Genomic DNA, 13,159 nt, shown 5'->3' with positions numbered 1-13,159 from the left:
TCTTTTTATTTTTTAATTTTTATTTATTTATTTTAGGATTTGGATCCCCTTTTATTTTATTACTTGCACTGCCACTACCGTATTTCCAATAGCTTTGTTGTTTATATATGTTTTACCTACAAAACAACTTGCTCTCCAGCAAAATCTCACCTTTGAATCAGATAGTCCTCAGATATGTGATTCTAGGTTTCCATTCGTCCATCAACAAATCCTTTAGAATCTCCCTTCAAAAGCTCCTCAAACTGTTCCAGATTGGTCAAGTTCATCATTGGAGGGTTGCAGGAATAGAGGGAACAGAGAGAGGAGAAGAACTAGGAGGTCGCGGTGCAGAATATGTTATAAAAAATATTGTTCGAAAATTTTAAAATGGAATAAAAAAAAGAAAACCATAAATCACCATTAGTAGAGCCCCAAGAGTCTCACGTCGCAGGCAACTCGTCCTCTATCACGTAATATGGTGAACAGGCAACTTGTCCTCATATTGAATTATTTATTTATTTTTAAATCCAAATAATTAAATCGATCTAGGTTTATAATAGAAATTCTAATGATACAACCATCATATCTTTGAGCTGATTTTATATGTATAGATGAAGAATTTCTTGAGAGGGATATCTTATTAAATTTGATTATAGACATATAAATATACAATATGCTACTTAAATATTGCTACTTATTCGGTGCCTCTTCGAGTAGCTTACTAGCAAAGACATGAGCTCAATCTCCTGGCTAAACCAGCAAACATCCAACTCTGTACTTTATGTGAGTTTTGGGAGCTTAGCAACAATTATGGAAGATGAATTCTTTGATATAAATTAATATCTAGCCAATAGCAAGCAACCCTTATGATATGTGTTCCTTGTATTGGTGATCAGATGGTGAATGCGACATATGTTAACCATGTTTCGAAAGTTAGTTTTTGCTTAGAGCAGAGGCTAGACAGAAGGAGATAGAAAGAGAAAAATTAGGAGAGTAATGGTAGAGACTGGGGGGTAGGGAATGAGGGAGAGTATTGGAAAAAGAAGTTAAATGATTGCGCAAAACAAGGTGATTCTTCGTACATGTATTTGGAATATTTGGCTGCATATATTTCATAATTCTAGCATGCCAATAACTTCATAAATCTTTTGTTTTCTGTTATAGCTTTTTTCTCTTTTGGTTTAGATAGATAGTTGTGTTGTGCTAATAAATGTTGGATGGTCCTATTAGCTTGTGACAATCTTGTTAAATTTTGAACTTTGGTTTTCCAATTTAGCAATTCTATTATTACTACAATCAAAATCACCAATATTATTGAAATTAAAATTAAGTGGTATAATAACCACAAAAATGGTATATACTCCGCAAATTGCCAAACATATCAATCATTAATAACTACCTACTCTACCACTGCTTGTCAATCTTATATCCTCAATCAGGCGGTCCAAATTATAGTAGGATGATCCACCTTCATTCACACTTTGTCTTGCCAATCTACTTATCTCATCTGCTGCTTTGGAAAACTCCTCCTTTCTTTCCACCATCAAATCATTCAACATTTTCTCCACAATTTTTCGATCACAAACATCTTTTATGTCGATGCCAATCTTCCATACCTCACTCACGAATCTACTATTCACCTGCTGATCAGCAAAGTAAGGCCAGCATATCATAGGCACCCCAGCAACTATACTCTCTAGAGTTGAATTCCACCCGCTGTGCGTCAAAAACCCACCCACAGCTGGGTGGGCAAGGACCTCTTCTTGGGGTGCCCAACCTACTATGAACCCTCTTTCCCTTGACTCTTCCAAGAGTTCGAGCGGGATTTGAGCTTCTTCGCCATCTCCGGCAACCAAGTCCAGCCTAGCAACCCATAAAAACCTTGCGTTGCTATTCACCAAACCATACCAAAACTCAATAAGCTGATTTCTTGTCATGACCGTAAAGCTACCAAAACTGATGTAAATTATAGATTTTGGAGGCTGAGCATCGAGCCATGCAATGCAGCTTCTGTCTACTTCAAAGAGATTGTTGGAAGATTGAGATGAGGCTTCGTTGTTGGCAAGTCTTAGTTTAAGGTGCATGTGCAGAGGTCCAATGGAGTAGATATTGGGACACAAGGTTCGTATGTGTGAGATTATTGGTCCTTCTAGGTCTTCAAACGTGTTGAGGATGATTGCTTGGGCTCTTGGGCTATGGAGGGTTTGTTGAACAAAAACTTGGAGATCTGGATCTGTTAGGTTCCTTGCTCGACAGAAACTTGGAAGGTCTCTGCATCTTAGAAACCTTTCTGTACCTGGTACATTCCTTATTAATCTATCCATGTCTTCTTCTCCTGTAGGGAGGGGATTTTAGCATTAGGTCCGATCCAGCCAAATATTTAGGATTATCATAAATGGTTATCACAATTTTATTAGAGAAATATTACCAAATAAGTTAAAATAGTTAATATATTGTTAAAGAAACACTAATAAAACAATAATTGTAGAGTTATAAAAATATTTAACAAACTTATTTACTAAATGATGTGGCTGATTATATAGTAATATTTAATTGATTTATTTTTTTAATTTATTTTTCCATTATGGGTTTATTTATGTATATTTAAATTATATGAATATATCAACCACTAATATATAACAAGTGCTATTTTGATAAAATGAATATGTTTACCAATAATAACATGTATCACTTTAGTAAAAAAATTTGGTGTGTATTTTAATATTTGTAGCATTACTGTTAATTAAAATCTCTTTCCCAGTTTGTCAAAAAAAAAAAAAAATTATAATATAAAATATTATATATACTCTTTAAAAAGATATAAGAAAGAAAAAACGGATACTACATAAAATTTGTGCAACATTAACAAGAAAATTTATCTAATTTGAAATTTTAATTTTATAGTTAATACATTTCTTAACTTTTAAATTTTGTACAATGTTCATTAAAGTATGTAATTCTTTAAAAAATTTCATATTATTTCAGCCATACGATACTTCAACAATCTATAAGTTCATTGTAACTCAAAAAACAGAAAAAAAAAAAAAAAATTGTGAACGTTCATTGCTATATGCAACAGAATTCAATATATATGTATATATATATAATTTTTCTCTTATTTGAAAAAAATAAGTTTATTACATTGTAAAATAGCACGTGTTCTTTTAAAAATATACATGTAAAAGCATTTATTTGCGTATCTTAAAAGAAAAGATGTTGTCCCAATAGAGTGTTCATAAGAAAATTGCTAATATATATATATATATATATATATTCTAGTGATAATGCAAAACAGGCCAAACCTCCTATTTAGTAATTACAAATAACTTCCGCAAACTTTAAAAGTTGAAAACAAATAACTCTATATTCAATAGAAAAATATTGCAAATTACACCATATTGACAAATTTTTAATTCAAAACTGACTACAATAATTTTTTAAGCCAAAAGAAAACCTTTAATATGTTTTATATTAATAACCTCCATTGTATTTTAAATATCCTTTTTCTTGTAGTATAAAATTCTTTTTTGTTAAACTGATAAATAATATGATATTATAATTATACAAAAATAATATAAATTGTATAGTATAAATGCGATGATAACCAATTTTATATTACCCAAATCTTTTGCCAAAAAATATACAAATTAAAAATAGGGATAATTATTACACTTTGATATCCATGATCTTCAAAGTTGCACTCAACTTTGAAAGTTATGATTTAGGCTCTCTATCTACATTTTAGTGCGACTTTGGAAGCTATGATTTAGGCTCTCTATTTATATTTTGTTCCAAATTGAATCATGTTTTACATTTAATTAATGGGGCTTCATAACTGTCTTATGTGCAAATCACATGACTATATTAAAATGCATTAAATTTTAAAGTAGGAAGTATTAAAATATAAAATTCTAACATTGGAAGGTATTTAGATGCATTTAAATATCCTCAAAATTTAAAAAAATTTACATTTTAATACCTTTAATTTTTTAAGAAATTGCACTTTGATATCCCACATTCAACTCATATGGGATGATCATTAATATCCCACTAGTCAAAAATTAAACATATGTGTACGATTTGCAACAAATTATAAATTGATGGTTGAAATTGTGAAACTATAAAAGCTCAGTAATACTAAAATGTAATAATCTTTAAAAAAATATCTTGAAAAATCAAAATAACTAATATAAAATAAACGAGTTTAAAAAATTTGTACCATTTGTATGGATCCTTTCTTAATTGATACTTAGAGGAAAGTAAAACATTAATGCAACGGAACTGTTGAAATCCTTTAGACTACTTTTTGTTGAAAATGTGGTAATCTTGCTACATTATGCAAGCCAAAGTTCACCAAGATTTGACCCCTCTTCCCTTCTTCACAAAAAATATTTTGTTGAATGTCTTCAAATAATATTTATGTCTATATTTCATGCTCTTTTTAATGTCTTTTGATTACCTAAGTTTTGTTGTATTTAGCTTAGGAATTGTCTCTTGTTGGGTATTGATTTTGTTTTGTAAAATGACTATGTATTGGAAATTATGTTTCCAGCTACGTAGGTCCATTTTGGGGGATGTTGTATTTTGTGGTGTTTGAACCAGGTTATGAATTTTCAAGATGTTGTAATAGACTTTTAAAAGAAAATATATCAAAAAGAGTGACTCAAAAAAGATTTAGGAAGCTTAAGATATGCAGATTGTAAGTTTGCATAACTGCTGAGATTTTCAGCAGTTATGGCCCAGGGGTTTGAGATGAATTGGAAGTCCTACCCAATTCTTTTGGACTTGGTCTTCTCCATATTTTATCCTTAATCTTTTAGCATGCCACATGTCAAAAATAAGACAATTTAGATAAAGACACCCCAGCCTTTCATTAGGTTAAAATAGCATTACTTGATTTGGTGGAGACTAGTTTTTAAAATTCAAAATCTCACTAACCTCTGTAATATTTGTACACTCACATGTAAGCTAGTGGTTGAATGGTTTTGTATCAGATTATTGGGTGGAAATTTTATATTTTTTTGAATTTTAAATACTTTATTTTCTCTCACACACTCTACACATGTGTGAGCCAGGTTTCGTACCAATATAATACAACAATGAAATGAAAAGCAAAAGATATTATGTTGTCTAGTTTGTGTGGCCTCCTCTTAGCATATTCTCTTCTTCTTCTTCCTTCCAAACCAAAACCCTAATAAACATCAACATCACCATACTAAAAACAAACACAAAAATCACCTAAATGCCAAACCAAAACCGGATTAAAGGTTGTGCACAAGACTAACACCTTCTGTATAACACTCTTGGCCTAGTGAACACAAAACTGCACCAAATTCCAATATGGTATCACAGCTTTGTTTGGATCATTGCGGGACCTTGTGAGCTTTCTATCTAGCCTATTTTCTTGTGAGAGAACCCCCCATTTCATACTTTTCATTTTTAGTTTGAAGTGGTACAAAAATCTAGCTAGAAAACTCACCAAAAATCCAACTCGAGAGCTACTTTCTTCTAAATCCATTTTTGTCATGGCTTCTCAAAATTTTGCACCACCCACTCCACCAAAATTTGAAGGCCAAAATTAATCCATTTGGAGCATAAAGATAAAAACCTACCTGATGTGATGGAAGAAGGTTATGAAGTTGAGGAGTTGAGAGCAAATGCCACACAAGCACAAAGACTTGCACATGAAGCCGAAATAGCTAAAGGATTCAAGGTCTTGATAGTCTTTCATTGTTAGATGAGTGACTCCATCTTCACTAGAATCATGTCTTGTACAAGTGTTAGATAAGTTATGTTAAAGTTGCAAGAAGAATTTCAAAGAAACATTAGGACTAGATAAATGCAAGTTTTGAACTTAAGAAGAGAGTTTGAAACATTTAGAATGAAAGAAAATGAGTTGGTTAAGGACTTTACCGATAGATTACTAAGAGTTGTGAACCAAATTAAAGTCCTTGGAGAGCCATTGACTGACCAAAAGGTTGTAGAAAAGGTATTGGTGAGCTTACCTGAATAGTTTAAAGCTAAGATTTCTTCCCTTGAGGAATTAAGAAATCTTAGTGAGATTACTATGAGTGGGCTTATCAATGCCTTCCAAGCAACTGAACAAATAAGAGCCATAAGAAAGGATAAGTCTTTGGAAAGTGCTTTTATATCGAGTCAAAGAAAAAAGAAGAACAACAAGAATAAGAACAAGAACAAAGGAGGAACTGACTATGGAGGTTTCAACAACAACAACAACAATTTCAATAACAACAACAATGCGAGGCGACGTCAAGGAGGATAACAACAAAATCGTTGGGGTTATCCACTATGCCCCTATTGCAAGAAACATAGACATGCACCAAACAAGTGCTTTTCAACACTAGATGCAATTTGTGATAAATGTAGACAAAGAGGACATATTGGCAAAGTATGCAAGCAAGGAAGGCAACAAGTAAATGTTATGAATGAGGAGGTCAAGACTTTATTTGTGGCTATATGCCTTAAAGCAATAAGTAGTGGTCTCACTTGGTTGCCAAATAGTGGTTGCTCACACCATATGAATTTTGAAGAAACAAACTTTGTGGAGCTTGATCAATCGTACAAGACAAGGGTGAAGATTGGGAATGGAAGCTTCATGGATGTAGAAGACAAATGAGACATCTCATTGAACACCAATAAAGATACAAAATTTATCCAAAATGTTGTATATGTGCCTTCATTGTGTCAAAACTTGTTGAGTGTTGCACAATTGGTTATAAAGGGATATGTTTTGAACTTTGGTTATGATGGTTGTTTGATATTGGATACTTTTGGAAATGAGTTGTTTAAAGTTGCATTGAAAGATAAAAGTTATAGGTTGAATTTACTAGATAGTGAACAAGCTTTGAAAGGCAAAGCTGAGTCCATTTATCAACTTTGGCATAAAAAGCTTGGTCACTCTAGTTATGGTGCAATGAAGAATACTAATGCTTTGGTCAATGATATGCCCTTTATTGATGATGTGAAAAATGTTTGTGAAGTTTGTCAATTTAGAAAGTCTATTAGGTTGCCATTTCCTAAAATTGGTGTATGGAAAACCAAGAAAAAGATAGAACTTGCTCATTCGGATATGTGTGGTCCCATGAGTGTGTCTTCCTTTAGAGCTTGTAGATACTTTCTCACCTTTATTGATGATTACTCTAGGATGCGTTGGGTTTATTTTCTCACACATAAGTTGCAAGTTTTAGAAAATTTTATGGAATTCAAGAAGTTGGTTGAAAATCAAAGTAGGTCCATTTTAAAGTGCTTGAGGACCGACAATGGTGCTGAATACACTAGCCTAGCTTTTGAAGATTTTTGCAAAGAAAATGGTAGAGTTCATCAATTTACCACACCATGCACACTACAACAAAATGGTGTGTGTGAGGGGAAGAATATGACATTGATGGAGATGACTAAGTGTATGACACATGAAAAGAACATGCCAAACAAATGTTGAGCCAAGGCTATCTATAGCAGTTCCTACATTCAAAATTGATACTTCACCAAATCCACTAAAGGCAAGACACCCTATGAGTTGTGGTTTGGAGAGAAACCATCTTTGGAGAATGCAGAAGTGTTTGGTAATGTGTGCTTTCTCCATGTTCATCCACACATGAGATATATATTTGATGAGAAAGCAAATGTTGGTGTCTTGGTGGGAGATAGTGAGGTTACCAAAGGTTTTAGAGTCTATAATTTAGAGACCAAAAAGCTTGTGGTAAATAGAGATGTGAAGATTGATGAGAATGCAAAATGAGATTGGAGTAAGGAGGAGCTATTGGTGAATAAGGATGAGCCACAGTTTGAAGAACAAAATGAAGAAAGAAATTTTGAAAACAATAATAATGAAGATGACATTGATAAAGACAAAGGGGAGGATGATGATCTACTCCAAGATACCATTGGAGCTGATTTGGAGGTTGGTGATCTTATTAGAGGGGAGAGATCTTTGTCTGAGATTTATGAAAGGTGTAATGTTGCACTTGGTGACCTACATGTGTGCAAGAGGCCTTGATGAAGAAAGAGTGGAAAGAAGCAATGGATGTGGAAATAGAGATGATTGAGAAGAATGAGACTTGGTCCTTGGTCACTAAACCAAAAAACAAGAAAGCAATTAGTGTCAAATGGATCTTTAGAACTAAATTCAATCCAGATGGCACCATTTGCAAACACAAGGTATTGTTGGTGGTAAAAGATTATGCACAACAAGCCGAAGTTGACTATGGGGAGGCATTTGTACCCGTAGTAAGGATGGAAATCATTAGACCCATCCTTGATCTTTTGGCTACTAAGCAATGGAATGTGTTTCACTCGGATGTGAAATCAGTATTCTTGAATGGTGTGTGGCAAGACGAAGTGTATGTGAAACAATCGAGGGCTTTGTGGTTCAAGGGCGTGAAGATAAAGTTTATAAGCTTCATAAAGCCTTATATGGTCTTAAGCAAGCACCTAAGGCTTGGTATGGAAGGATTGATGGATACTTGCTTGGACATGGCTTTAGGAGGAGCCAAAATGAACCCACATTGTATGTGAGGATTGAAGGAAGCATGGTAGTGGTCTCTTTGTATGTAGATGATTTGTTGGTCATCGGTGAGGACCCAAGGAATGTGGACATGCTAAGGCATGAACTTAAGGAGAAGTTTGAGATGTCTAGCTTGGTCTCATGAATTACTTCCTTGGCATGGAAGAAATGCAATGCCAAAGAGGAATATTTATATCATAAGAAAAGTACATCAAGGATCTTTTTAAGAAGTTAAATCTTGAAGAATGCAATCCAACGAGCACTCCAATAATCCAAGGAGAGAAGTACAAAAAGGAGGATGTCACACCAAAGGTAAATCTTACTCTTTACCAATCCTTGATTGGTAGTTTGCTTTATGTATGTTCATCCAGGCTGGATACTATGTATTCCGTGTGTGTGCTTTCAAGATACATGCAAGACCTACCCAAACTCATATTAGAGGTGCCAAAAGAGTTCTTAGGTATCTTAAAAGCATTGGTGATCATGGAGTTTGGTATGAAACAAAAGGTGAGTTGAAGCTTGTTGGCTATTTGGAGAGTCATTGGGCAGACTACATTGATGATATGAGGAGTACTTCAGGCTACTTGTTTGCACTTGGGAGTGGTCCTTTCTCATGGAATTCAAAGAAGCAAAGTACAACGACTCAAAAAGTACCACTGAAGCCGAATATATTACTAGTTCAACTTGTCCAAACCAATGTATATGGTTAAGGAAGTTGATAGGAGATCTTAGTCATACTCAAGAAGTTCCAACCATTATCAAATGTGACAACACTTCAGCAATTTCAATAGCAAAGAACCCAGTACAACATGGAAGAACAAAACATATTCTGGTGAAATATCATTCATTGAGGGAGTTTGAAGATCTTGGAGAAGTCTCTTTAGAGTGTGTGATTTTGGAAGAGAACCTTACTGATATGTTTACAAAGGCACTTGGAAAGACCCGATTTGAGGCATTGGGGACTCTCTTTATTGTCTCTAGAAAGATTACCAAGGAGGAGTATTGAAAAGGTGGTAATCTTGCCACCTTGTGCAAGCCAAAGTTCACCAAGGTTTGCACCCTCTTTCCTTCTTCACAAAAATGTTTCGTTGAATGTCTTAAAACAATATTTATGTATATGTTTTAAGCTCTTTTTAATATCTATTGAATGCATAAGTTTTGTTGTATTTAGCTTAGGAATTGTCTTTTGTTGAATATTGATTTTGTTTTGTAAAATGGTTATGTGCTGGAAATTGCGTTTCTAGCTACATAGGTCCATTGTGGGGGCTGCTGTATTTTGTGGTGTTCAAACCAAGTTATGAATTTTTGATATGTTATAATAGACATTAAAAGAAAATACAGCAAAAATAATGACTAAAAAAGGACTTGGGAAGCCCAAGATATGCAGGTTACAAGTTGGCATAACCGCTGAGATTTTCAGCAGTTGTGGCCGTACCCAATTCTTTTGGACTTGGTATTGTCTAGTAATATTTCAGCATGCTACATGTCAAAAATTAGATAATTTGGATGAAGATATCCCAGCCTTTTTCATCAGGTCAAAATAGAATTATCCAATTTGGTGGAGATTGTTTTTTGAAGTTCAAAATCTCACCAAACCTTTGCCATATTTGTACACTCGCATGTGAGCTGCTCGTTGAACAGTTTTGCATCAGATTAGTGGATGGAGAATTTATATTTTTTTGAATTTTAAATACTTTATTTTGTCTCACACACACTACACATGTGTGAGCCAGGTTTTGCACCAATATAATACAACAATGAAATGAAAAAACAAAAGAAATTGTGTTGTCTAGTTTGTGTAGCCCACTCTTAGCATATTCTCTTTTTTTCCCTACCAAACAAAAACCCTAAAAAACCTCAACATCACCATACCAAAAGCAAACACAAAAATCACCTAAACTCCAAACCAAAACTGAATTAAAAGTTGTGCACAATACCAATATCTTTTGTACAACACTCTTGGCTAAGTGAACCCAAAACTACACCAAATGCCAACAAGTTTATGATCCTATGACTGTTGAGCTTATGGCTATTAAAACAAGCATTAATGTTTTTTGTCCAGATTGGATTTTTTGGGGAGAATCGCTATCAGATTGTCGCTGCAGTTAATTTGCTTAGAGGGTCTGATGATTATTTTGGAGTGAACTGCTTTTTTGTTGCAGAAATGCGACAGCTTATGGGTTCTGCTAATAGGTTTGCTCTTATGTTCCTAAAGACTCTAATTGTGTGGCTCATGTTTTAACTCATCATGCTCTATCTATTGATTGTTTTGAATCTTGGATGGAGGATGGTCCTACATGGTTATTTCTCTATTTAAAGAAATATTTGTGCGCTGTAAATGGCTTATGTACTGCTTTTTTCTTCTCTTTTCTTTTTCTTTTTTTTTTTTTTTTTGGGTGGCATCATTATGGTTTATGTACTGTTAATAGTTAAGAGATTTTATTGTGCTCTGTTTCTAGTTCTTAATGAAATTTAGTCATTTCTTCAAAGAAGAAAAAAAAAAAAATCTTTATGTGTATATATATAAAATAACTTATGAATTAGTCTGTAAGAAAAACAATACTCAAGAACTATATGCAAAATGTTAAAAAGATCCATATTTTGTTTATTAAAAAAACACTATGCAAAGTGAATAAGTGATACGCACATAAAAAATTAGTCTTTAAACCACACACACATATACCAGTGTGGTTTTTGTTTTGTTTTATATTATTTTTTAAAAAAATCAACGCCCAAATTAAAACTGCAATTTAAACTATATAATACATTTTTTATGGAAAAAAGAGAATATTTTTTGAAATTTCATATTTGATAATTGATAGAACAAATCCAATGGGAAAATTTGGAAAAAAAAAAAGTCAAATGGCAAAACCTATATAATCTATAGAATTATAAATTAAAAAATAACTAAAGAGATATTATTAGATTTAATAATTAGTCTCAAATCATTGCATGGTAACCTTCGTTAGACAAAAACCATATTTGGAAGTAGGTGAAAATAGAAAAAATAAGAATGAAACAGTCTTAATTATACAATTGACAATGATCACATGTCATGAGATGCTTAAAAACTTAGGTGAAGTTTAAACTAGGAGAGAATCTAAATCCATTCTCCTTCTAGATAATAATATTTAAGTTTCAAGTTTTCCATAAAAAATTGTTATTCATTTAATATTTTAATTTGTTTCTGGACGGTAATATTTAAATCAATATTTATCTATATCTTTTTTATATAGTTTAGAAGTTTTTTCATTAATTTTTTTTAATTGAAAAGGGGTAATTTATAAATTTTTATCTATAAAAGGGGTTAATTATAACGCTTTAATATAGTAAATGTATATGGGGATTTTGTATATTTTACCTTAATATGTAAACCCATTATGCATGTCCGATCAGCCTTCCCAATAAGCCTACATTTTTATCAAAAAAAGCCTATGTATTTATTTTAAATTAAACGCACGTGATGGTGTTTGTGAGGCTAAAGAAAGCCTAGCTCTCTCTCATAGTCTCCTCCAAGTTCATAAGTTTGCGGCCGCGGCCGCGGCCGCTGTACCTTGATCTGTTGACTTTTTCTAATTCTTTATCAATTTTATATGCTGAAGCTATGTGTCTTAGAAGGAGTATTTTTTCTCTTTGATCTCTCTAGTTTAAACATGGATTAAAAACCAAGTTTATTATTCACTAGAAAACATGAACATCAACCTACGTAAACATAAGTTAAGTAAGAAGAAATTGATACCTCTAATAGGAAGCTCGCGGCCTTCGATGACTTTAGGAATGCACAAGTTAACCCAGATGCAACAAGCTCCGAGGGTACGGAAATGGATAATTGGAATGTGAAGCTCATTGGCAATATCCGTAGCAAACCCACCAAAGATTCCATCCACAATTATGCAAGTCACTGAAGGGCTATTTTCTGAACCAAGTTCATCTGAAACCAGCATGTGTCTGAAAACCGACTTGCTTTCGGTATTGATTGAACGTATAACCTCCATTACTGTGTCACCTGAACGTGGGTGGTCGTCTGGAAGGCCATCGGAGATGGTCTTGAAGAGGAAGCCCGGGTAGGTTGCGAATCGAGCTTGAATGTCGGCGTGAAGGAGAAGACGATTATGGGTGAATTGGGTGTTGAGGAAAGTGACATGGAGGCCTTGGAGAGCAAGAAGCTCGGCTAGTTTGAGCATGGAGTTGACAGGGCCTTGTGCAGGGAGTGGAAAAATCAGAACACGAGGAAGACGATGCGAGACTTGGTGCTCCATGTTTAACTAATTTAAGTTGCTGGGTTTGATCGGTTTTTGGTGTTTGTGGATGTATGATGAGGAATGACAATACAGAATTATAAAATATTGAATCACAGTGGACAACTTATGGTGCTACATGTCCCACTTTGTTTCGAAGCGATTAAAAAAAACTTTGATCTGGAATAATTTAATGAAGTTCGATTTGGAATATCATTGGAGAGGAGAAAAAATTATATATAATGATTGTATCGATAACGTGGTGCAACGAAGCAATCTGAAATTCAAGTGGTGAATGGGAATCATTGGATATATATAGTTTGTTTTTCTTCTAATTTATGGTGAATTTTAAGGGTGGTTGTACTTTAGTTTTGATTTTTTTTTTATTATTATTATTTTTATATAAATACAGGAAAGT

The 13,159-nt window shown here is 33.4% G+C and overlaps 1 protein-coding gene across 1 annotated transcript; it reads right to left on the bottom strand.

The window, feature by feature from the left end:
• Positions 1 to 1,367: 1,367 nt before the first annotated feature.
• Positions 1,368 to 12,762, bottom strand: LOC112491009 (7-deoxyloganetic acid glucosyltransferase). The gene is made up of 2 exons (XM_048470780.2): positions 12,243 to 12,762; positions 1,368 to 2,314 (listed from the first exon to the last, which is right to left on the bottom strand). The coding sequence occupies exons 1-2, from the start codon at positions 12,760 to 12,762 to the stop codon at positions 1,368 to 1,370; spliced, it is 1,467 nt and encodes a 488-aa protein (XP_048326737.2).
• Between the last annotated feature and the right edge of the window lie 397 nt (positions 12,763 to 13,159).

This window comes from Ziziphus jujuba, chromosome 8, assembly GCF_031755915.1.
Source record: "Ziziphus jujuba cultivar Dongzao chromosome 8, ASM3175591v1".
NCBI lineage: Eukaryota > Viridiplantae > Streptophyta > Magnoliopsida > Rosales > Rhamnaceae > Ziziphus > Ziziphus jujuba.
Note: the sequence above shows the minus strand (reverse complement) of the source record. Positions and strands in the feature narration are given on the sequence as shown.

What these genes read in the sequence shown, in the direction of transcription:
- LOC112491009 (XM_048470780.2), bottom strand. Translation starts at nt 12,762, where the DNA reads ATGGAGCACCAAGTCTCGCATCGTCTTCCTCGTGTTCTGATTTTTCCA. An exon ending in CCGCGAGCTTCCTATTAGAG is followed by an intron (nt 2,315 to 12,242) that starts GTATCAATTTCT and finishes CCCTCCCTACAG; the next exon opens with GAGAAGAAGACATGGATAGA.